This window comes from Myotis nattereri (assembly GCF_964212035.1).
Source record: "Myotis nattereri genome assembly, chromosome: 9".
Classification (NCBI taxonomy): domain Eukaryota; kingdom Metazoa; phylum Chordata; class Mammalia; order Chiroptera; family Vespertilionidae; genus Myotis; species Myotis nattereri.
In genome coordinates this window covers 47,142,801-47,169,827 of record NC_138084.1, presented here as the reverse complement: position 1 = coordinate 47,169,827, position 27,027 = coordinate 47,142,801, and the positions used below count along the sequence as shown (strand labels likewise).

General features: G+C 41.5%; 1 protein-coding gene across 1 annotated transcript; it reads right to left on the bottom strand.

Moving 5' to 3' along the window:
* Positions 1-2,387: 2,387 nt before the first annotated feature.
* LOC308525605 (cytoskeleton-associated protein 2-like) lies at positions 2,388-4,427 on the bottom strand (the record flags this gene model as incomplete). The annotated part of the gene is made up of 1 exon (XM_081100372.1): positions 2,388-4,427. The coding sequence occupies exon 1, from the start codon at positions 4,269-4,271 to the stop codon at positions 2,388-2,390; it is 1,884 nt and encodes a 627-aa protein (XP_080956498.1). The 5' UTR covers positions 4,272-4,427.
* Between the last annotated feature and the right edge of the window lie 22,600 nt (positions 4,428-27,027).

The window sequence follows — 27,027 nt, the reverse complement described above, 5'->3', positions numbered from 1 at the left end:
TTATCCATCACATAAACAAATTGAGAGACAAAAATCACATAATCGTATCAACTGATGCAGAAAAAGCATTTGACAAAATCCAACACCCTTTCTTGATAAAAACTTGGATAATAGCTTGGTAGGATCTAATTCAACTTTAACAGGTTCTTTTTCAATATTATTTTATGTTAGTAAAATGTTTAGCCCACAGAGTGCCCAATACATTGTCAACATCTTTATTTAGGGTCCTCATTAAATATAATGGAGAAAGGAAACATGTAACAGATAAAACTTGATTAGGAAGAGACAAGTTCTCTGGAACCTCAAAAAACAGTCTAGCCCTAACTGGTTTGGCTCAGTGGATAGAGCGTCGGCCTGTGGACTGAAAGGTCCCAGGTTCGATTCCGGTCAAGGGCATGTACCTGGGTTGCGGGCACATCCCCAGTGGGAGATGTGCAGGAGGCAGCTGATCGATGTTTCTCTCTCATCGATGTTTCTAACTCTCTATCCCTCTCCCTTCCTCTCTGTAAAAAAAATCAATAAAGTATACTAAAAAAAAAAAAACCCACCAGTCTACTTGGCATGCATTTAATTTTACAATTTCCATTTGAAAAGATGTGGACATCCTTGGGAGTCTCTGCTTTTGTATTAGTTTTCTGTTGCTGCTCTAAACCCACTGTCTTAAAACAACTCCAATTTCTATGGGTTAGAGCAGGGGTGGGCAAACTTTTTGACTCGAGGGCCACAATGGGTTCTTAAACTGGACCGGAGGGCCGGAACAAAAGCATGGATGGAGTGTTTGTGTGAACTAATATAAATTCAAAGTAAACATCATTACATAAAAGGGTACAGTCTTTTTTTTTTTTTTAGTTTTATTCATTTCAAACGGGCTGGATCCGGCCAGCGGGCCGTAGTTTGCCCACGGCTGGGTTAGAAGGTTAACAGAGATCTCACAAGGCTGAAAATCAAGATAGACAATTAGCAGGGGGTTCTAGTGGAGAATCTGTTTCCTTACCTTTTCCAGGGGCTCCCCACATTCCTTGGCAGTGGGCTCTTCCTCCAACCACCTCAGATCTCTGTGGCCCTTCCATAGCTGTGTCTCCATCTGAATCACTTCTGTCTCTCCCTCTTCTCTTCTAAGGACCCTTGTGAATACATTGGGCCCACCTGGATAATCCAGGATACGCTCTACTTTAAGGTCAGCTGATTCACACACTCAGTTCCCTCTACAAACTTAATTACCATTTGCCTTGTAATCTAAGATAGTCATAAGTTAAGATATGGACTTCCTTGGGGGGGGGAAGTATTGCTCTGCCTACCATATCCTATTACATTTACTGGGGTGATATAGAAGAGAAAGGCCCAAGGATTTTAGTTAATGTCTGGGAGCTAGGGAAACTCTGAAGTTTATTTGAATAGTTACCATCCTTATTTTTTTTTCTTAAGCTGAGGCAGTTGGAGAACATTAATAATAGTTTAAGGTGAGTCTGGTGAGTTTTCAAAACACCTATCGGGTAAATTAATGAGCACTGCATGCATATTAATTTGATATCTTACTGTGTGAAGAGAAAGAGACATCTGGTGTTTCTCACTAGAGACAATACTTCTAGCTTTTCTAGTGGAAATAAGTTTGCTTTCAGACTTTAGAGACTGCCTGTTTTCTTGAGCTCTGCATTATTACTTCTTAAAATTGTAGTTATCAATAGTTTGGTGCTACTTTGAATTATTAGGAAGAAGGGGCATGAGTGGGGGGATGAAGGTAATGGGGGGTAGTGGGGGAATAAGGACATATATGTAATAATAAAAAAAATTTTAAAAATAAAAAAGCTTTTACCAAAAAAAGGGGCCCCTTTGCCCCCCTGCCCCCCTTTGCCCCCTTTTGGCTCCCTGGCCCCCCTTTGCCTCCTGAATCTCTTCTGTCTCTCCCTCTTCTCTTCTAAGGACCCTTGTGAATACATTGGGCCCACCTGGATAATCCAGGATACGCTCTACTTTAAGGTCAGCTGATTCACACACTCAGTTCCCTCTGCAAGGACACATATGTAATAACTTAATCAATAAAAAAATTTTAACAAAAATAAGAAAAACTTTTATCAAAAAAAGGGGCCCCTTTGCCTCCCCCTTGCCCCTTTGCCCCCCCTTGCCTCCCTTTGCCCCATGTTTCAGGAGACATTATTTAACAGTTAAACTTGTTTTGTAATATAAAAACTTAACTAGTAGTTATTTTAGAAATACCATTGAAAATAGAATGACATTTATTAATTATATTAAAAGAACATAGATGTGAATATTATAAAGAAGTTTACTGCCATGAATACTTAGGTAACATGGCCAACTCCTGAACTAATACATATGAACCTACAACAAACACCCCAGGAATAATAAAATCCTTAGGTCTTATCATAGCTTCATTTGTCTTCTGTTGTTTCAGTCTCCAAATACATCCGGCACAGTGCTGCATTAGGGCGGCAGATAAAAGCATCAGTTTCATCCTCCAACTCTGTTAACTGTTTCAATGAAGACACACAAGGATAATGGTCTTTTAACATATCAGGCAATTTAGAAGTCTTGTTTTGAAGTCGCTGAGAACGTCTAACTGGTGTTAGAAATTTGAGCTTTTTAGATGTAGAGTTTATTTCGTCAAACTGCATCTTCTTTTTTACACTTTGCAAGTATGGTGTAGTAGACACAATATATTTAATTAAGCAATCCTCCCTAGTTTCTTTGTCGGGGGTTTTAACATCATTGGTTGGATCTTTTGTTTTGTGTACTCGCTCTTTTTTACAATCTTGAAATACCACATTTCTATGATGTTTATTTTCCATTTCAGGTTTTCCTGACTCTAGATTAACATCAATATCTTCAATGTTGACTTCTTGGATTTTTTCCTTGGTTGCACAAGCCTCCTCAGGATTTTCTCCAAATTTAACTTTTTTTTTACTCTTCATTGTTAGAATATCTGCAATTGCATGTCGCATTTCTTCAATAGGCTGAGCTCCTGCCAGAATGGCCTTCTCAAAGATTGAGATAATATTTTCGATAGAACTTGTGAGTGGTTCAAGACGTGCAAGGCATATCCAATACTTAACAAGTTTTTTGGCATCTGGAATATTTTTAATCAGGTCACTCAGTATGTTTAATACTTCTTCTTTGGGGCATCCCTCATTAATCAGGTTTAGGCATTCAGAAAATGTCTTGTTTACTTTTTCACTAAGTAATCTTTGTTCATCTTCTTCTGCCAGGGTAGTCCAAAATGACCCAACTGGTTTTTCATTCTGTCCTTCAGGTTTAGGCTGGGTTATTACTGAGCTAGGAGGCCTTTTCAACATTTTTCCTTTGCTAGCTCTCCACTCACTCAGATGAGCTTTTCTTTCTTCTACTGTTTCTTTGGGCAGAGCCCTTCTATTGATAGTTGCTTTTGCTATAGTATGCCTGCACTGTTCAATGGTTTTTGACTTTCCTATCTGTTTGATATTAGAAGATGAAGCAGGCCTGGCTATCATTTCAGATGTGATGCTTCTTGATACTGTCTTATTTCTTTTTACTTCCTGAGAAGAAATGGTTTTGACACTAGATAAAACTGTTTTTAATTGCAGTAATTCTTTCTCATGAGACCCTTTCTGAACTGTAACACTGGCAACGCCTTGTTTCAGGGAGTCCTGGGTATTATGAGTATTACTGTGGTGACTTCTAATAGGAGGACGTAAAAGTTGTTCATTCTGAGATGTAGCCCTCACAAATGTAGTCATTGTCATCATATTTGAGGCTCTGTGACTTTTTGCTGTTACACTGCTGGTGTTTATAGGCTGAGGTTTTGTGGCCTTAGAGATAGGAGTTGAAGGTTTCTTTGTTCTTGCAGAATGCTCATCTCTGACTTGTACAGGTTTTCTAAATGAATTAACCTTAGATTGAACAATTTGGCCACGATAAGATCCAGGCACAGGTTTCTTGAGCACGTTAGCATCTTCCTTTGGTTTTTCTGTAGTCACTTGTTTCTTTTTGTTATTGTTTTTAATGTGAAACGTTTGGCTTAATGTCATATGTTGACCTTGGCGATCATTTGTAATTAGTAACAACTGCAGAGTTTGATTATTATTCTCCAAGTTACATGTATCAGTGGCTATAGTTGAATTGGTTAATTCATTAGAAGGTTTTAACGGAATACAATTGTTTCCCATTGTTACGTTATTTTTGCTCCTTGTAGGTCTTTGCACATTTTCTTTATCAGCCATTTTTGTCTTAAGTTTCAGAACTTTTGTCTCTTCTTGGACCAGACCCTCAGATGTCATCATTCCCTCGTTTCTACTGGAGAATTTCTGATTTTCCTATTTGTATGCAAAAGAGTTTTTCTTTTTAACAGATGCTCCTTGAGTTTTTATTTTCTTTGCTCTCTGAAGGCGAACTGGGCCCCTCTGACTTGGGGGAAGCTGCAGGTCTCCTGGAACCGCTGGGGTCTTCTGGAAAAAAGAATACACTGTCACCAAATAAACTTGTTAATAAAGTGACTGCTAGTTTATCTCCTGCATGGTATCTATGGGTTATACCTTTCTATTTTTATCCATAGGCAGGAAAATTCATTCTACATTTCATAAACCAAAGAAGAGTGAGAACAAAACAGACATTCTAAAATAACATCTAACAATTCTTTAATATATTCTTATTTATTTCAGACAGAAAGTGAGAGGGAAAAAGAGAAAAACATCAATGATAAGAGAGAACCATTGATTGATTGGCTGCCTCCTGTACATCCCCCCACTGGGGATCAAATCCACAACCCAGGCGTGTGCCCCGACTGGAATTGAACTGTGACCTCCTGGTTCATTGATCATTGAACTGTGACCCCATGGTTCATTGATCAACGCTCAATCACTGAGCCACGACAGCCAGGCTGCATCTGACAATTCTTCAAGACAGGTTCTCTATTGCATTTTAGATTATATTCCAATATACTATAGAAAATATGTAGACAATTATCCAAAATGTTATCTATCCTCTGATTCACATCCCTCCCCCCAAAATATAGGAAGAGGACAACTTGAAGATTATAAATACTGTTTGGGGGAAGGAAACACCACTTGAATTTTAAAGTACATTTCCTTAATGCTAATTTTGACCATAAAAAAAGATAAGGGAGAATTATATCAGTCAAGATAGACTAGGTTATGGTGCTGTAATAAATAATCTCAAGCCTCAAATGGCTTAAAATAGTATATTCATTTTATTTTTAAAAAAATATATTTTATTGATCTTTTACAGAGAGGAAGGGAAAAGGATAGAGAGTTAGAAACATCGATGAGAGAAAAACATCAATCGGCTGCCTCCTGCACGCCCCCCACTGAGGATGTGCCCACAACCAAGGTACATGCCCTTGACCAGAATCAAACCTGGGACCCTTCAGTCCGCAGGCCAACACTCTATCCACTGAGCCAAACCGGTCAGGCTATATTCATTTTCTATTGCTGCTCTAGCAAACTACTACAAACTTAGTGGCTAAAAATAACAGTTTTATTATCTTAGAGTTCAGGAGGTCAGAGGTCTGCAATGGGTTACACTGGGTTGAACTCCTTCTGGAGGCTCAAGGGGAAAATCTACTTCCTTCCCTTTTCCAGTTTCTAGAAGCCACCTGAATCCCTTGGCCTCATCCTATACCTTCGAAGCCAGCAATCACATCATTCCAACCTTTGCTCCATTAACATTTCGAGGACCCTTGCAAATACAAAAGGCCAACCCAGATAATCCAAGATAATATAACCCAGTCTCAAGGTCCTTAACTTGACCGTATCTGCAAAATCTCTTTAGCCACGTAGAGTAACAGGTTCCAGGAATTAGGACATGGACATCTTTGGGAAGACATTATTCTGTCTACCAAAAATAGCTCCTATTTGTTTCCTGCTCATGACACATGCAGGGCCCATGGTAATCAGTCAGCCAACCAAGCTTCAGAGCAGCAACTCTCTTGAGCAACACCAGCTACAACAGAGGGGAAAAGAGAACTCTCAAAAGCAATCAAATGCTTCGTCATACAAATCGTTTTGTTTACAATTCATTGCTTGGAGCCAATCACATTGTCTCACATGATTTCAAAGTGTCACCACACCATGTGAAAGGAGGCAGAACCTGAAATACTCGATGAATGGGATTCCTATCACAGACCTCATCTCATACCCAAATCCTCTGATCACCCACAGTACCCATGCAAATTGTATTTTTTCTGCATCAAGAGAAACTGTGCTTGTCATTAGTGCTCTTCACCATTCAAATTACCATTTAGATGCCTGTCATGATCAGACTAATTCAGAGCCACACGTAGAACGGAAATTTAAAAGATGTTCTAGATATCTTCTACATGATAATGAGGAAACCCTAAGAGAGATGGACAGTAGTAGTGAATAACCCAATAAGACTAAGGTGTTTGAACAAAACTGCCCTTATTGCATGCTTATTATAAACGGTCTTGTAATCATGATATTCAATATCAAAACAATTTAGTAGATTGACATTATTCTGAGGTGCTGGAAAAGTCTTATTTCTGGCTTTGAATGTTTGTTTCTTGGGTTTTCACTTTATAGTTATTAGGCCACATGTATTTTATTCATTTTTTCTGTATGTAATATTTTATAATAAATGAAGAAAAGTTATTAAGCTCAAAAGTTATTAAGCTCAAAGATAGTACATTTTATGCATAGCCTATATTATTTCAATTTAGGGAACTCAAATTATCATCTTTCCAAAGTCAAGTCAAGCTATCTTTCAGAAAAGCTATCTTCTACAGTCAGTTGCATAGAGAAGTTAGTAGCATTCTGATGCATTTGTACTGCTGACAACCAAGTCAGATAAAAAATGATTGGCTTTCATTTATCTTTAGCTGATGTAGCCAGAAGCAAAATATTTGAATGCTGTGCTTTGAGTAGCCAATGACATGGCAGCAGTTACTACTGCCCCCACTCAGCTCTTGATACTCTTCAGGAGAAGAGATGTCTTATTATCACTCTTCCCAAATCAGGTGATTATATCTAAAAGAGGGTACATTTATGAGATCTCCTCTGCCATTTAGCAAATCTGCTGATTAAAGCTGCAGCTGTAAATTCCCTCATGGGCACTGTGCCTGAGCTGGACACATGACAGAAATACTTGATAAAGAATGACTCGAGGTGTAAGAGCAAATTGCATAGGAGAGCAGATTGATTTTTTATTTCATAAGTTCAAGCTACTGACTCCACTTTCAGTGCTGTAAACTGAGACTCAGAAAGGGTTGCTAGGTGGCCTAAGGTCTCATGTCCAGTGAAGAGAGAAGATGAGTCTGGATTCCTGTTGCCCAACACCCTGACGGATGTTTTTCCTTTCATGCTAACTGTACTCCCTGCACCCAAGTTTGGAGGCTCTCGTGCTCATTACTGTCTTTATTTTTCCCCTGTTGTTTTAAACCCTACACTTTAGAGTTGATCCCACTTACATCACCATTAGAATTACACAGAGTTAGTTCTTTCAGGGGTCAGAGTCCTCAATGGAAGTGAAAAAAAAAAAAACCATTTTCAGAAGGAAATGGATATAAAATGTTAAGTGTTAGCATAAACTACTAGCTAAGAAAATCCAGCTTAATTTCTTAGTACTGGATTAGCACTTTCAAGCTATTCGTGACAATTAAATAGCCCGAAGATTAAAAAGCAAGCAGCCTTACTCCAGATTAGCTCATTTGAAAATTTTATGAAAATGCAACTGGACCTTTTTAATGGCATTTTTTACCCATTGTCTTTCCTGTATTTGACTGCTAACTTCATAGAAAATGAAAATGATAAATTTAATGATAGAAGTATTTCAAAACTGCAACCAGTATAGTCTACATTTTACCCCTCTCCCAAGTGGCAGAATATCTATTATGCACAGTTGGACAAACCACTGGGTCCCCAAATGCAGAGAATAGTCCTCTTATCTCCCTGTGAATCATGCATTGAGAATGAGAACAGCAACATTATACACAGTGTGCATTCAGAAGTTATGTCTGGATATAATCAATTAAATATTGAGTAGAAATGTGGGTACTGAACATGGAAATGTCAGGTGCATTTAAATGGACTCTAGAAATTCACATAGAAAAAAATATTTTCTTCAGGATTCATCTCATTCTTGAAATAGGACCCTCATGAATAAAACTAAAGTTTGCTGTTTACTATATTTTCTCCATCCTCACTACTTTTCCCACTCCATAAAACCATTTTCTGTATAAAACCTTGTTAATTATCTGTAAAGACCTTACACTTAGATGTAAGCTCCCTCGTGGTGTATTGAAGAAGCCACCTGTGATGCTCTTTCTGTGTAATTCTCCAGAATTTTAGAATGTACCTGGAGCTCATCTTATTGAATAAGAGCTAAACACCTACACAAGACAATTGAACTAAATCTATGTTTCATGTTAAAATGAAGTGGGCTTTACACCATGGCCGGTGTTCTCTGTAGTTACAGCATTGCCCTGTGCATGGACGGGTCATAAGTTTGATTCACAGTCAAAGGCAGGTACTTGGGTTGCTGGTGCAATTACTGGCCCCATTTGGGCCGGCAACCAATTGTTGTGTTTCACTCCCCTCCTTCTGTCCTCCCCTGTACTCTCCCTAAAAATCAGTGGAAAATATATCCTCAGTTGAGGATTAACAAAAGAAAAGAGGACGTGGAAAGATGGTGACTGGCAGGAAGGTAGGGAAGGGGAGAGTGTGAGAGCACGAGGGAGTGATAGAGGAGTGTGTGGATACGTGGTGTGTGTGTGTGTGTGTATGAGCTAGGGACAGCTAGATTCTGCAGGTCTTCTAAGGGGCTGCTAAACCGGGCAGTTTTAGACAGTGGAGCCCTGCTCTCAGCGTGGATACTAGTAGGTGGCCAGCGCAGGCACAGAGACCACACCATCTTGAGAAACAGAGCAGCTTGAGACTAGGATTCTGGTCTCAGTGCCACACAGTCTGGTCTCAGACGCAAACCAGGACCCTGCAGCCACTGGGGACAGAGACCTGTGACCACAGCTATAGACACACGGACACCAAGAATCCAGACATCCCAGCGGCAGATCTCTGTGAGTAATGGAGCCCACCCCCTTCCCCGCAGGCTCACGGGCAGCGCCATAGTAACTGATAGACCCACCCCTCACCCAGGCCTCAGTGCTGCTATAGGAATCTTAGCCTGGAAGCACGCGAACACTGCGAACTTGCTCCCCGCAGCACGGGCTACAGGAATCTTAGCCCAGGAGCTAATGCACGAACACTGGGAACTTGTTCCCCACAGCACGGGCCCCGGGACCCCGACTCTCCAGGCGGGAGGCAGCACCAAGCACCAGTGACTTGACTATGTTTCCTATCACCTGCACCTGGGATCCCTGATTCCCTGTGCATTCACACAACCAGTGACTCCAATTATTGGTGCATGTGCATACAGGGACCCTGATTCTCAATGCGAGGCCACGCGAAGCAACAGAGACTCTGATACTGGATTCTTGGGGAACTCTGACTCCTGGTGAACGCTAGGGGGCTCTGATTTTCAACACACTCCAGGGGGGTTTCAGCACAGTGCAGACAGGGTCCCTGATTCTAAGTGCGCACACGAGGCCACATTGAGCACTGGTAATGCTGACTCTGAGCGATCCTGGTTCCCACCAACCCACCACAACCACACATCTTAGTGTCAGAGCTCTTCAGTGCAACTAGGGTGGTGCAAAGCTGCCACTGCACACGGCCCAGGCCCACGCAACTCGACGTTTGAACCATCTGGAGATAGTCAGAATGGGGAGATAACAAAATCCCCAGAGAAAAGAAAATGAGGAGTCACCAAGAAAGGAAATTAATGAAATTGAAGCATGCAACATGACAGAAAAAGAATTCAGAATAATGGTTGTACAATTCATTCACCGGATGGATGAGAAAATCAACAACCTATGCAAGAATCAGGAAGAAATGAAAGTGATATAGCTACAATTAAAAACACCATGGAAGGTTTCAACAGTAGACTAGAAGAATCAGAGGACTGAATTAGTGAGCTAGAAGATAAGGTAGAGAAACAAGCTCAATCTGAACAGCAACTGGAGAAAAAAATTAAAAAGCAGGAGGAGAGCCTAAGGGAGCTTTGGGACAACATGAAATGAAGTAACACAGGCATAATAGGGCAGCCAGAAGGACAAGAAGAGCAGCAAGGATTAGAAAATCTATTTGAAGAAATAATGACAGAAAACTTCCCTGATATGGGGAAGAAAAAAGTTACACAAGTACAGAGAGTCCCAAGCAAGATGAACCCCAAGAGACCCACACCAAGAAACGTCATTAGTTTTAGAGAACCAAGATGGCAGCATAGGTAAACACCGGAGTTTGCTGCCTCGAACAACCACTTCAAAAATACAACTAAAAGACGGAACGGACATCACCCAGAACAACAGGAAAGCTGGCTGAGGGGAAATTCTTCAACTAGAAGGAAAGAGAACAGCATACTGAGGCTCAGAGGAGGCGCAGTGCGGAAAATACAAAGGTGCGGAGGTGCGCGCGGAGCGGGCTGGTGGCTGAGGGCACGGTTGTCGTTTTCAATCGGGAGGGAGGCTCAGGTTCTGAGCTCCAGTTCTGGGCGAGTCTCTAGGGACCCAGACTCAAACGGGAGAAGCGGGACTGTCTGGCATCGGTCGGAACACGAGGGCAGCTTTCTCTCTGAGTTTTGCAGCGGTTGCTGGGACTCTGAGAGGCAGAGCCTCTGGGAACGGGACTGAGAGCAGCCATAACTGCTCCCTCCGCCCGCCCTGTTGATCCCGTGCGACTCGCCCTGCCCAAGCCCTGCACAGAGCCATTTGCCGGATAGCCTATGGCAAAGGCTAGATTAGCACCTCCCCAGAGGACAGAAGTTTTCCCACTGCAGACACAGATGACTCTCACAGCCAGTTGGCCTGGAGGTCAAATCCCCCCAGTATCAACTACAACAATCAAGGCTTAACTACAACAAGACTGCGCACAAAGACCACTAGGGGGTGCACCAAGAAAGCATAAAAAATGCAGAGACAAAGAAACAGGACAAAATTGTCCATGGAGGATATAGAGTTCAGAACCACACTTTTAAGGTCTCTCAAGAACTGTCTAGAAGCCGCCGATAAACTTAATGAGATCTACAAGAAATCTAATGAGACCCTTCATGTTATGATAAAGAACCAACTGGAAACTAAGCATACACCGACTGAAATAAAGAATAATATACAGACTCCCAACAGCAGACCAGAGGAGCGCAAGAATCAAGTCAAAGATTTGAAATGCGAGGAAGCAAAAAACACCCAACCAGAAAAGCAAAATGAAAAAAGAATCCGAAAATATGAAGATAGTGTAAGGAGCCTCTGGAACAGCTTCAAGCGTACCAACATCCGAATTATAGGAGTGCCAGAAGATGAGAGAGAGCAAGATATTGAAAACTTATTTGAAGAAATATTGACAGAAAACTTCCCCCACCTGGTGAAAGAAATAGACTTACAACTCCAGGAAGCGCAGAGAACCCCAAACAAAAGGAATCCAAAGAGGACCACACCAAGACACATCATAATTAAAATGCCAAGAGCAAAAGACAAAGAGAGAATCTTAAAAGCAGCAAGAGAAAGAAACTCAGTTACCTACAAGGGAATACCCATACGACTGTCAGAGGATTTCTCAACAGAAACTTTGCAGGCCAGAAGGGAATGGCAAGAAATATTCAAAGTGATAAATGCCAAGAACCTACAACCAAGATTACTTTATCCAGCAAAGCTATCATTCAGAATTGAAGGTCAGATAAAGAGCTTCACAGATAAGGAAAAGCTAAAGGAGTTCATCACCACCAAACCAGTATTATATGAAATGCTGAAAGGTATCCTTTAAGAAGAGGAAGAAGAAAAAGGTAAAGATACAAATTATGAACAACAAATATGCATCTATCAACAAGTGAATCTAAGAATCAAGTGAATGAATAATCTGATGAACAGAATGAACTGTTGATTATAATAGAATCAGGGACATAGGAAGGGAATGGACTGACTATTCTTGCGGGGGAAAGGGGTGTGGGAGATGCGGGAAAAGACTGGACAAAAATCGTGCACCTATGGATGAGGACAGTGGGTGGGGAGTGAGGGCGGAGGGTGGGGTGGGAACTGGAAGGAGGAGAGTTATAGGGGGGAAAAATAAGAGGAACAAATGTAATAATCTGAACAATAAAGGTTTAATTATTTAAAAAAAAGAAGAAAAAAGAAACGTCATTATAATGATGGCAAATGTACACGACAAAGAGAGAATCTTAACGATTGCGAGAGAGAGACAGAGAGTTACCTACAAAAGATCCCCCATCAGATTATCAAATGATTTCTCATCAGAAACACATCAAGCTAGAAGGGAATGGATGGAGGTATACAAAGTGTAGCAAAGCAAAGGATTGAATCCACGAATACTCTATCTGGCAAGCCTATCAATCAAAATTGAAGGGAAAATCAGGAGCTTTGCAGACAAAAAAAGGCTAAGGGAGTTTATCACTACCAAGCCAGCAATGCAAGAAATGCTAAAGGGAATGCTGTAAGAAGAAATAAGAAGGTAAGAAAGAACACAGGCATAAAAATAGAAATGACTACAAGCAAGTACCTTTCAATAATGACTTTAAACGTAAAGGAACTAAATGCTCCAATCAAAAGACATCGAGTGGCTGAATGGATAAAAAAACGTGACCCAAAATATGCTGTCTACAAGATACCTACCTCAGAACAAGGGACTCACACAGACTGAAAGTGAAGGGATGGAAAAAATATCTTTCAGGCAAATGGAAATGAAAAAAAAGCTGGGGTAGCAATACTTATATTGGACAAAATAGACCTCAAAGTGAAGGCCTTAACAAGAGATAAGGAAGGCCACTTCATAATACTAAAGGGATCGATACAACAAGAGGATATAACCCTGATAAACATATATGCACCCAATGCAGGAGCACCCAAATACATAAAAAAGGAACTCCTGGAAGATACCAAAGGAGAGATCGACAACAATGCAATCATAGTAGGGGACTTTAATACAGCACAGACATCACTGGATAAATCCTCTAGACAAAAATTCAGCAAAGAAATAGCAATCCTAAATGACTTACTAGATCAGTGTTGGGATCCAACCCCAGAAGGAATGACACAGAGAGAGCGTTCAGCAGCCTAGCCAGGTTCTCTAGCCAGGTTCTAGCCAGGAACTCCAACCAGGTTCCGCGTTTATTTGTCTTGTTGCATCTGTATTTATACCAGTTTATTTTAATCCTATCAAATCTATTTCAAAGGTTAGGGCGTTTCTTATCTCCATTCCAAGGTTACTCTATTGTTCTATTAAACTACAAGGGAATAACTGAAGGAGATTATCCTAAGTAAAGATTATGTAGCTTAAACGTGATTGTTCGTAGTTAAAGTGATTAATTGCCTGCCTGGCACTTAGTTAAGGGGTTTTATTCCCTCCCTAACTCCAGGGGAAAATCCTCACCTGGGAAAACAACCTTTCTCGGGGAGGTGGTCCTGTTTAAAACACACAGCGTTAAGAGGGAGAGCAAACATATGCCATATATGCCAGGTCCCTTGAAACATAAGCTGTGCAGATGTTTCTTCCCTGCAGTGACTGTGTCAAGCAGCAAGGGTGGACCAGCTTCTGGAAGATCAGATGGACTTAACTGTCATCTTCAGAACATTTCACCCCAAAGCCACAGAATATATGTTCTTCTCAAGTGCACATGGGACATTTTCGAAAATAGACCACATATTGGGTCACAAACAAAGTCTCCCCAAATTCAAGAAGATTGAAATCATACCAAGCATCTTCTCAGACCCCAACGGCATAATATTAGAAATAAACTACAATATAAACAACCCAAAATACTCAAACACTTGGAAGCTGAATAGCATGTTATTAAATATTGATTGGGTTACCAATGAGATTAAAGAAGAAATTAAAAGCATCCTGGAAACTAATGACAATGAAAACACAACAATCCAAAACCTTTGGGACACAATGAAAGCAGTCCCGAGAGGGAAGTTTATAGCTCTACAGGCCTATCTCAACAAACAAGAAAAAATGGTAGTAAATCATCTAACTCTACATCTCAAAGAATTAGAAAGAGAGCAACAAGAAAACCCCAGAGTGAGCAGAAGGAAGGATATAATAAAGATCAGAGCAGAAACAAATGGCATAGAGACCAAAAAAAAAAAATACAAAAGATCAATGAAACCAAGAGCTGGTTCTCAGAAAGAATAAACAAGATTGATGAGCCTCTAGCCAGGATCACCAAGAAGCAGAGAGAGAGGACTCAAATAAACAAAATCAGAAATGAAAGAGGGGAAATAACAACAGACCCCACAAAGATTCAAGGAATTGTTAAAAAATACTATGAGATGCAGCCACTATGGAAGACAGTGTGGAGTTTCCTCAAAAAAGTAAAAATGGAACTCCCATTTGACTCTGTGATCCCACTTCTAGGAATATATCCCAAGAAACCAGAAACACCAATCAGAAAGGATATATGTACCCCTATGTTCATAGCAGCACAATTCACCATAGCTAAGATCTGGAAACAGCCTAAGTGCCCATCAGTAGATGAATGGGTTAGAAAACTGTGGTACATCTACACGATGGAATACTATGCTGCTGTAAAAAAAGAAGGAACTCTTACCATTTGCAACGGCATGGATGGAGCTGGAGAGCATTATGCTAAGTGAAATAAGCCAGTCAATGAAGGAAAAATACCACATGATCTCACTCATTCATGGATAATAGAGACCATTATAAACTTTTGAACAATAGATACAGAGGCAGAGCTGCCTCAAACAGATTGTCAAACTGCAGCAGGAAGGCCGGGGAGGGTTGGGGGGAAGGAGGGATGAGGGTAAGAGATCAACCGAAGGACTTGTATGCATGCATATAAGCATAACCAATGGACATAAGACACTGGAGGGTAGGGGCGGCCAGGGGATTGTTAAGGGTGGGGGGAAAAAAAAGGACACATATGTAATACCCTTTGTAATACTTTTAGCAATAAAAAAAAAAATACTATGAACAACTCTACTCTAACAAACTAGAAAACATGGAGGAAATGGACATATTCCTAGAAAAATACAATCTTCCAAAACTCAATCCGGAAGATTCTAAAAACCTCAATGGGCCAATAACTATGGAACAAATTGAAGCAGTCATCAAAAAGCTTCCAGCAAACAAAAGCCCAGGGCCAGACGCCTTCACAGGGGAGTTTTATCAAACATTCAAGGAAGAACTAAAACCTATCCTCCTGCCCTAACTGGTTTGTCTTAGTGGATAGAGCGTCGGCCTACAGACTGAAGGTTCCAGGATTGATTCCAGTCAAGGGCACATGCCCAGGTTGCGGGCTTGATCCCCAGTGGCGGGCTTGCAGGAGGCAGCCAATCAATGATTCGCTCTCATCATTGATGTTTCTATCTCTCTCTCCCTCTCCCTTCCTCTCTGAAATCAAAAATATATATTTTTTAAAAATAAAATAAATAAAACCTATCCTCCTCAGACTATTCAAAAAAATTCAAGAATAGGAATACTTGCCAGCTCATTCTATGAAGCCAGCATCACCCTAATACCAAAACCAGATAAAGACAACACAATGAAAGATAATTATAATCCTATATCCCTCATGAACACAGATGCCAAAATACTCAACAAAATTCTAGCAAATCGGATCCAGCAATACATCAGAAAGATCATTCACCATGATCAAGTAGGATTTATCCCGGGGATGCAAGGATGGTACAATATCCACAAATCAGTAAATGTGATATTTCACATAAACAAATTGAGAGATAAAAATCACATAGTCATATCAATTGATGCAGAAAAAGCATTTGACAAAATCCAACACCCTTTCTTGATAAAAACTCTCAGCAAGGTAGGAATAGAAGGATCATATCTCAACATAATAAAAGCTATATATGACAAACCCACAGCCAACATCATAATCAATGGACAAAAACTAAAACCATTTCCCCTAAGAACAGGAACAAGACAGGGATGTCCCTTCTCACCACTCCTGTTCAACATAGTACTGGAAGTACTAGCCATTGTGATCAGACAAGAAGAAGAAACAAAAGGCATCCAAATTGGAAAAGAAGAGGTAAAACTGTCCTTATTTGCAGATGACAGATACTGTACATAGAAAATCCTACAGACTCCATCAAAAAATTATTAGACTTAATAAATGAATTTGGCAATGTAGCAGGATACAAAATTAATGCCAAGAAATCCATGACATTTCTTTACACCAATAGTTAACTTACAGAAAGTGAGACTAAAAAAACAATCCCATTTACCATCGCACCAAAAAAATTACAATACCTAGGAATAAACTTAACTAAGGAAGTAAAAGACTTATATGCGAAAAACTACAGGACACTGAAAAAAGAGATAGAGGAAGACATAAACAGATGAAAGAACATACTGTGTTCATGGATTGGTAGAATCAACATCATCAAAATATCTATACTACTCAAAGCAATCTGGAGGTTCAATGCAATCCCCATTAAATTACCAACAGTATATTTCACTGATCTAGAACAAACGTTCCAAAAATTCATCTGGAATTAAAAAAAGACCTTGAATAGCTGCAGCAATCCTGAGAAAGAACAAAGTAGGTGGGATCTCAATACCAGATATCAAACTGTATTACAAAGCCACTGTTCTTAAAACAGCTTGGTACTGGCACAAGAACAGACATATAGATCAATGGAATAGAATAGAGAACCCAGAAATTGACCCAAACCACTATGCCCAATTAATATTCGACAAAGGAGGCAAGAGCATACAATGGAGTCAAGACAGTCTCTTTAATAAATGGTGTTGGGAACATTGGACAGATACATGCAAAAAGATGAAACTAGATCACCAACTCACACCATACACAAAAATAAACTCAAAATGGATAAAGGACTTAAACATAAAACGGGAAACCATAAAAATACTAGAGGAATCCAAAGGCAGCGAAATCGCAAACATATGCCGAAGGAATTTCTTCTGATACTGCTCCTAGGGCAAAGGAAACTAAAGAGAAAATAAACAAATGGGACTACATCAACATAAAAAGCTTTTGCACAGCAAAGGAAACCATCAACAAAACAACAAGAAGACCCACTACATGGGAGAACATATTTGCCAATGATATCACCGATAAGGGTTTAATCTCCAACATTTACAGGGAACACATGAAACTTACCAATAGGAAGATACACAATCCAATCAAAAAATGGGCAAGGGACCTAGATAGACATTTTTGGAAAGAGGACATACGGAAGGCTGAAAGAAATATGAAAACATGCTCAAAGTCACTAATTATACGAGAGATGCAAATCAAAACAACAATGCGGTATCATCTCACACCTGTCAGAATGGCTATCATCAACAAATCAACAAACAACAAGTGTTGGAGAGGATGTGGAGAAAAAGGAACCTTTCTGCACTGCTGGTGGGAATGCAGACTGGTGCAGCCACTGTGGAGAACAGTATGGAATTTCCTCAAAAAAGTAAAAATGGAACTCCCATTTTAACCCAGTGATCCCACTTCTAGGAATATATCCCAAGAAACCAGAAACACCAATCAGAAAGGATATATGCACCCCTATGTTCATAGCAGCAAAATTCACCATAGCTAAGATTTGGAAACAGCCTAAGTGCCCATCAGCAGATGAGTGAATTAGAAAACTGTGGTACATCTACACAATGGAATACTATGCTGCTGTAAAAAAGAAGGAACTCTTGCCATTTGCAACAGCATGGATGGAACTGGAGAGCATTATGCTAAGTGAAATAAGCCAGTCAGAGAAAGATAAATACCACATGATCTCACTCATTTGTGGATTATAGAGAACATAGACTGATGAACAGGGACAGATCCAAAGACAGAGAAACAGCGATCAGACTATCATTCCCCAGAGGGAAAGTAGGGGAGAGAGGGGGTAAGGAGAAGAGATCAACCAAAGGACTTGTAAGCATGCATATAAGCCAAACCAATGGACACGGACAACAGGGGGATGGGAGCATCAGTGGCCTGGGAGGTTGGAGGTTAATGGGGGGATGAGTACACATTTGTTATACCTTAACCAATAAAGAAATTAAAGATAAAAAAAAAAGAAAACTGTGGTACATATACACGATGGAATACTATGCTACTATAAAAAAGAAAGATTTCTTACCATTTGCAACAGCATGGATGAAACTGGAGAGCATTCTGACTTAGTTTGAATTTTGATTCCATCTTTACCATGTTTTTAATTCACTTCTTTCGTTGTTTGGAAGTGGAGGATCTTTTTCACCATTGTATTTTGAATGAGTTCTATATTTTGCCTACATTCTGTAAACATATTTCTGCCAGAAATTAAATTCTTCATTGATAATGTTTTTTTCTTCCCTGAGCATGGCCTACAGAAATCATTTAGAGATGTCAGATGTCAGGTAATTATCACTCTTTTGTAAGCAATGTTTTCTTTCTGGTTACTTGTAAGGCCTTTTGGTCATAGCTGATCTGTGATTTCACCAGGATACATTAATTTTTTCTTTTTTTTATTGCTTAAAGTATTACAAAGAGTATTACATATGTCTCCTTTCTTTTCCCCCTTGACATTTCCCCAGACTCCCCTATCCTCCAGTGTCTTGTGTCCATTGGTTATGCTTATATGCATGCATACAAGTCCTTCGGTTGATCTCTTACCCCACCCCCTCCAGCCTGCCAACCCTCTTTCCGCTGTAGTTTGACAGTCTGTTTGATGCTGCTCTGCCTCTGTATCTATTTTTGTTCATCAGTTTATAATGGTCTTTATTATCCATAAATGAGTGAGATCATGTGGTGTTTTTTTTTCATTGACTGGCTTATTTCACTTAGGATAATGCTCTCCAGTTCCATCCATGCTGTTGCAAATGGTAAGAATTCATTCTGCAGTCCCAGCAACAACAACAACAACAACAAAATCACAAACATTCCAGAAAACTGGGATCTTAAACCAGCCAAAGGAATGACATTTCTATTTTTCATTTTTATTTTTTATTATTATTTTCTTAGCTTTTCTTTTTTTTTTCCTTCTTTCTTTGTTCTCCTTTTTTTTTGTTTGTTCCTTTATTTCCTACTTCTCTTCACATTATTTTTTCAACCACGTGAGCAGCAGACATGTGAGCGGTGCGCTTTTGTCCAGGGAGCATCAACCTGCTGAGCAGCCTGCCTCGAGCCTAAGAGCAGCAGCCTCCTGTGGCCTTCCCCTGTCCAAGGAGCAGTAGCTGCATGAGCAGACCACTTCCCCATCCGAAGAGCAGCAACCACGCGAGCAGTCCGACCTGTCTAAGGAGCAGCGGCTGCACGAGCAGTCTTCCTATGTCTGAGGAGCGGCAGCCCTGCGCAGCTTGACCCCATCCGAGGAGCAGCAGCTGCGCACAGCCCGCACCCTGCACTAGTCTGAGGAGCAGCAGCTGCACAAACATCTTGCCCTCGCCCAAGCAGCAGCAGCCACACGAGCAGCTTGCCCAATCTGAGGAACAGCAGCTGTGTGAGCAGACCGCCGCCTTCCAAGGAGCAGCAGTTCTGCGAGCGGCCCGGCCCCATTCGAGGAATAGCTGCAGTCCATCCCGGTCTGAGGAGTAGCAGCCATACAAGCAGATAGCCCACTTCCGAGGAGTGGCAGCCCTACACAGTACACTCCGGTCCGAGGAGCAGAGCCACAACAGCCTGTACCTGTCCAACGAGCAGCAGCTGGTCCTAGGAGCAGTAGCCCCACAAGCAGCCCACCACATCAGAGGAACAACAGCAGTGTGCAGCCAGCCCCCATTCTAGGATCAGCAGCCACGTGAGCAGTCTGCCCCAATTCAAGGAGTAGCAGCTGTGTGTATAGCCCGCCCCCATCCAAGGAACAGAAGCCTTGTGATCAGCACATCCTCTGTCTGAGAAACAGCAGCTGTGTGTGAAGCCTCCCCACACCAGCCAGAGGACCCACCACAGCTGTGAACAGCACCCACCAGAGGAGCTGCTGCCAACTGAGGAGCAGCTGCTACCACAACCACCCAAGGAGCAACCACAGCCCGAGGAGCCACTGCCACATCAAGGAGCAGCCCCTGAATGACTCAACATCTAGATATGTCGGTGAGATCAAACATGGGTAGACAAAGAAACCCCCAAAGGAAAGAAAAGGAGGGCGCGCCAGAAAAGCAGCTAAGTGAAACAGAGGCATGCAGCATGACAGAAAAAGAATTCAGATTAAGGGTCCTAGAATGCATAAACCGGATGGAGGAAAAAATCAACAACTTATGCAAGAATCAAGAAGAAACGGATGAAAAAATCAATAAACTATGTAAGAACAAAGAAGAAATGAAGAATGATATAGCTGTAATAAAAAACACCATTGAAAGCTTTAACAGTAGACTAGGAGAAGCGGAGGACCGAATTAGCAAATTAGAAGACAGGGAAACAAAACACCCAAACTGAACTGCAATTGGAGAAAAAAATTAAAAGACAGGAGGAGAGCCTAAGGGAGCTATGGGACAACATGAAACAAAACAACATACAAATAATAGGGGTGCCAGAACAACAGAAAGAGGAACAAGGGTTAGAAAACCTATTTGAAGAAATAATATCAGAAAACTTCCCAGAGGTGGGGAAGAAAAAAATCACACAAGCACAGAGAGTCCCAAACAAGGTGAACCCGAAAAGACCCACACCAAGACACATCATAATTACCATGGCAAATGTTCAGGACCAAGAGAGAATTTTAAAGGCTGCAAGAAAGAGATGGAAAGTTACATACAAGGGATCTCCCATTAGATTATCAAATGATTTCTCAACAGAAACACAACAGACCAGAAAAGAATGGACGGAAATTTACAAAGTGATGCAAAGCAAAGGACTGAATCCAAGCATACTCTATCCAGCAAAGCTATCATTCAAAATTGAAGGGGAAATAAGAAGCTTCACATACAAAAAAAAAGGCTAAGGGAGTTTATCACCACCAAGCCAGCAATGCAAGAAATACTAAAGGGACTGGTGTAAAAAGAAGAAATAAAAAGCTCAGAAAGAAAACAGCCACAAAAAGTAGAAATGGCTACAAACAAGTACCTTTCAGTAATAACTTTAAATGTAAATGGATTAAATGCTCCAATCAAAAGACATCGAGTGGGAGAAAAACCAAGATGGCAGTATAGGTAAACACCGGAAATTGCTGCCTCGCACAACCACTTCAAAAATACAACTAGCCGAAACCGGTTTGGCTCGGTGGATAGAGCGTCGGCCTGCGGACTGGGAGGTCCCAGGTTCGATTCCGGTCAGGGGCATGTGCCTGGGTTGCGGGCATATCCCCAGTGGGGGATGTGCAGGAGGCAGCTGATCGATGGTTCTCTCTCATCGATGTTTCTAGCTCTCTATCTCTCTCCCTTCCTCTCTGTAAAAAATCAATAAAAATATATATATATAAAAAAATACAACTAAAAGACAGAACGGACATCATCCAGAACCACAGGAAGGCTGGCTGAGTGGAAATTCTACAACTAGAAGGAAAGAGAAAAGCATACCGAGACTCAGAGGAGGTGTGGTGCTGAAGTAAAATATAAAGGTGTGGAGGTGCATGCGGAGAGGGCTGGCGCCTGAGGACACGACTGTCTTTTTCAATCGGGAGGGAGTCACAAGCTCCTGACTGCTCTGAACTCCAGTTCCGGGAAGTCTCTGGGGACCCAGGACTCATACTGGGAGAAACTGGACTGTCTGGAAGCAGGCAGAACTCGGAACTTGAGGGCTGCTTTCCCTCAGAGGTGCTTGCAGCAATTACCAGGACACTGAGATGCGGGGCCCTTAGGGCAGCGCTGAGGATCAGCCATAGCTGCTTGCTCCACCCTGTTGATTCCCTGAGACCTCCCCCCACCCAAGCTGCAGCAGAGGCTTTTGCATATGAATGCCCTGGCCCTTTGCAATCTGAAAATTACCTAACAAATTGCAGCTGGGCCAGACAGATGCAGAACTTCCAAGAGACGGCCTAAGGCCCCACAGCAGCTTGCATTGCTTCACAGCTGGGCCTCATCTAGGCACCTCCAAACCCCCAAAAAGTAAGGGGAATCTGCAGATCTCTTCATAGCTCCTGCTGGGTAGCCTCAGGCAGAGGCTAAATTAGCACCTCCTTGGATCCAAGAGCCAGTGTACCCAGTGGTCAGAGTGGAACCATCCAGATTACAGCTCCTCAGATCCATAAGGGACACACTCAGGGGGCAGACTCAGTGAGCACCAAAGCCCCACTGAAGCAAGTCTTGCCCCAGAAGGGTGTCTTCAGCACAGAAGTTCTCCCCCTGCAGACACAGCTGATTCTCACAGCCAACTGGCCTGGAGGTCAATTCCTCCCAGTGATAACTACAACAATCAAGGCTTAACTACACAAGACTGTGCACAAAGCCCACAAAGGGGTGCACCAAGAGTGTCCACCTCAGGTAATTGGGGAGGCTGAGCCACTGGGCCCTATAGGACACCTAGCACACAAAGCCACTCCACCAACAAGGGAAGCAGCCAAAATGCAGAGACAAAGAAACAGATCACAAATGACAGAAATGGAGGAAAGCAAACGACTGGATATAGAGTTCAAAACCACAGTTATAAGGTTTTTCAATAATTTTCTGGAAACCGCCGATAAATTTAGTGAGTCCCTGGAGCAGGGGTCCTCAAACTATGGCCTGCGGGCCACATGCAAATACAAATATTGTATTTGTTCCCGTTTTGTTTTTTTACTTCAAAATAAGATATGTGCAGTGTGCATAGAAATTTCTTCATAGTTTTTTTTTAAAACTATAGTCCGGCCCTCCAATGGTCTGAGGGACAGTGAACTGGCCCCCTGTTTAAAAAGTTTGAGGACCCCTGCCCTGAAGGATATGAAAAAAGACCAACTAGAAATTAAGCATACACTGACTGAAATAAAGAATAATATACAGAGATCCAACAGCAGACAAGAGGATCCCAAGAATCAAGTCAAAGATTTGAAATATGAAGAAACAAAAAATACCCAACTGGAAAAGCAAAAAGAAAAAAGAATCCAAAAATATGAAGATAGTGTAAGGAGCCTCTGGGACAGCTTCAAGCGTACCAACATCCGAATTACAGGGATGCCAGAAGAAGAGAGAGGGCAAGATATTGAAAACCTATTTGAAGAAATAATGACAGAAAACTTCCCCTACCTGGTGAAAGAAATAGACTTACAAGTCCAGGAAGTGCAGAGAACCCCAAACAAAAGGAATCCAAAGAGGACCACACCAAGACACATCATAATTAAAATGCCAAGAGCAAAAGACAAAGAGAGAATCTTAAAAGCAGCAAGAGAAAAAAGTCAGTTACCTACAAGGGAGTACCCATACAACTATCAGCTGATTTCTCAACAGAAACTATGCAGGCCAGAAGAGAGTGGCAAGAAATATTCAAAGTGATGAATGCCAAGAACCTACAACCAAGATTACTTTATCCAGCAAAGCTATCATTCAGAAGTGAAGATCAGATAAAGAGCTTCACAGATAAGAAAAAGCTAAAGGAGTTCATCAACACCAAACCAGCATTATATGAAATGCTGAAAGGTATTCTTTAAGAAGAGGAAGAAGAAAAAGGTAAAGATAAAAATTATGAACAGAAAATACATATCTATCAACAAGTGAATCTAAAAATCAAGTGAATAAAAAATCTGATGAACAGAGTAAACTGGTGAATATAATAGAACCAGGGGCATGGAAAGGGAGTGGACTGACAATTCTTGGGGGGAAAGGGGTCTAGGGGTGCAGGAAGAGACTGGACAAAAATCACACACCTATGGATGAGGACAGTGGGAGGGGTAAGGGCAGAGTGAGGGGTGGGAACTGGGTGGAGGAGAGCTATGGGTGGGGGAAGAGGAACAACTGTAATAATCTGAACAATAATGATTTAATTAAAAAAAAAATAATTACCGTCTGTATCTGGAGGTCAGGCTGTTCAGAAAATCAAGCTCAGGATTTAATCGTAAATGGGTTTAGACCAGGAAATGAAATTGAATGTACAGTCTCCTATGCTAAACGCAAGGCTGTAAGAGAAGAAAGTGATTCAGTGAGAGACAGCATAGAAATATTTGGGTGAATGTGTTTGATACCCTTGAACATTCAGATTCCCTTGAATGTTTTGGGCCACAAGGCCCTTTACTGGAGGGTCTGGTTCTCCCTTGACTCTCATCTCTCCCAAAAATCTGTCCACTTCCTTTTGTGGCATCAATAAAAGAATAGACTTAGCTCAAAAAGTAAATATAGACCCTGACCCAAGGGAACAGTTTGTTTGTGAAATAAAAGGATAAAAGGACCTGGGCAATACCAGCAAGAACATGCAAACACAGCTGAGAGTCTATATAGAGATATAATCTATAATATAAGGATGGGTTATTAGCAGGGAACAGCTGTCAATTACTTAGGATTTATATCCTGTTAAATTATATCTATTGTCTATAACACCTGGAATAGTAATCCTGACTCATATAATCAACTGAAAAAACTAGTGTTTGCTGTTCTTTCCTTATTCGGGTCTACATATTTATGCGAACAATCATTTTCAAGCATGAACCTTATCAAGAGTAAATTGAGAAGTCGTCTTATTGATGAGAACCTGGAATCGTGCCTACAATTAAAAACAACATACAAACCTGACTTACCCAAACTTTCCAAGGAGATGCAAGGCCATTGTTCACATTAGTGTTTGTCAGTCATTGTCATGATTTAATTTTATGGATATTATAAGATAAATTGCAAGGAATTTAATTTTATCAATAAATAATATCATTATTAAGTATGATATCAAGTTTTATTCAACATACCTATAGTTTAACTAAGACTTAAAACTTTAAGTAAAGCTTATTAAGTTAATTTTAGAAAACGTTGTGGAGTGAAAGAAGATGTAGTGTCGAGGATTGATAAAGGTATGTTGAGATGGTTTGGACATATAGAGAGGATGAACGAAAGGAGATAGACGAAACAAGTATACAAGACGAGTGTGGATGGGAGAGTTGGAAGGGGTCGACCTCAGCGAATGTACCTCAATCAGACTGAGGATGTTTTTAGCAAAGGCCAGCTTAGGAGTACCCTAATTAAGTTAATAACAATGTACCTTCCTATATAGTTTAAGTTTAAAAAATTTGGCTCTCAAAAGAAATTTCAGTCTTTGTATTGTACTGTTGATATTTGGCTCAGTTGACTAATGAGTTTGCCGACCACTGTCTTAGTGGATACTATTGAGAGATCACAAGTTCAATTTGGGATATACTGAGTTTGAGGTGTGTGGCCAACTAAATAATGACCTTCAAAAATACCTATGTCCTAATCCCTGGATCCTGTGACTATCACCTTATTTGGCAAAAGGAACTTTACAGGTGTGATTAACTTGAATTTTGAGATGGGGAGATTGTCTCAAATTATCCATATGGCTCCCCAGATGCAATCACAGGTGTCCTTGTAAGAAGGAAGCATGGGGAGATTTGAGTCCAGAAAGGTAAAAGATGTGACCATAGAAGCAAGAAGTTAGAGGCCAAGGAAGGCGGCCTACTTCTAAATGCTGAAAAATAAAAGATTCTCCCCTCAGAGCCTCAGAAGAAACCAACCCTAATAACATCTTGACTTGAGCCTAGTGAGACTGGTTTTAGACTTCTGATCTCCAGAACTGTCAGGAAATACTAGTAAATCTGTGTTGTTTTCAGATTGTGCTTTACGTTTGTGGTAATCTGTTATAACAGCCTTTGAAACACCTAAGAGATGTCCGGGAGGCAGATGGACAGAGGGTCTAGAGGTGAGAGAAGAAGACTGAGCTTGGGATATAAATGTGAGTGCCCCCTGCATTCGCACGGTGGGCATGTGATGTTGCGGGAGGGCATGTGCTCATATGAGCAGAGGGACACTATCGCCCACCAGCTGGGCATCTTCCAGCAAGGCACTTCACTTCTCTGAAACATTATTTATTGAACATCTATTCGGTCCTGGCACCAACCTATCAAGTAACGTACATGCATCCTCCTTTAATCCTCACGACCACTTTACGAGGCAGACACCACTTTTATGTCCTACTTACAAGAGGAGGAAAACGAGGTCAAGAGAGATTTGTCATTTGTCCAAAAATCAGGGCACGAGGGAAACAAAACTAACTCCATTCATCCCTTGTGCCTCAGCCCCAATGGCCCAGGTACCAGCAGCACTGACATGGTCTGGGAGTGCGTTGGGCGGAGGAAGCAGAATCTGGATTTTAACCCCTAGAGTGCCAGGGAGTTCGCCAAAAGTGCCGGGAGCGCTATCAAAGCTTTGAAATGGCGTCCAGTTCTAAGTCTGGTTTTATTAGTGATGATGATATTACTAAATATGTCAATGTAGTAAAGGTTTCCTTAAGTTTTTGAATATGTAAAAATAAACTTGCGATTCATAATTTTTTTCCTAAACTGCTGTAAAATCAGCAAAAATGCCTTGGCAATTTTAGCATAGTTCCTAGGATATTGGTTGGCACTCAAAAGGTTAACCAGACCCAGGTTACCTGCAGAGAGCGTGTGAGCAGCACCAGCGCCTAGCCCTCCTCCAGCATGGGCTCCGTCCCGGGCTCAGGCAGGTGCCGCACGGAGACCCGCGCTCAGAGCTCTGGAGGCACAGAGTGTTGTTCACCCTGTACTTTTGCTCCTAGCATCCTCTACCTGGAGTTGGCACTCCTGTTGTAACTCATCACAATTCCGTCTCGCCCACTAGCGTGGGAAGGTCACTGTGAGATGCAGTTCTCTGTCCCACAGGGACCCCAACGCCAGGCACAATCACGACCCGGAGCGGACGCCCAGCAACTACTTGAACTTAAGAATGAAGTCATGGGGGGCGGGGGTGGAGAATGACAGAATAAATGAAACTTAACTGGTCGCCTCAGAGACCCGCGCAGGGGTACGAGTCCCTCCCGAGTGGCGAGTGTGGCGCGACGGTGTGCGAACCGAGTGAGCGCGAGGTTTAAATGCCAGAGCCACGCCCTCCCGCCAGCGGGGCGGGTCCGCGCATGCGCGCAGCCCACGGCGCCGGCTCCCAG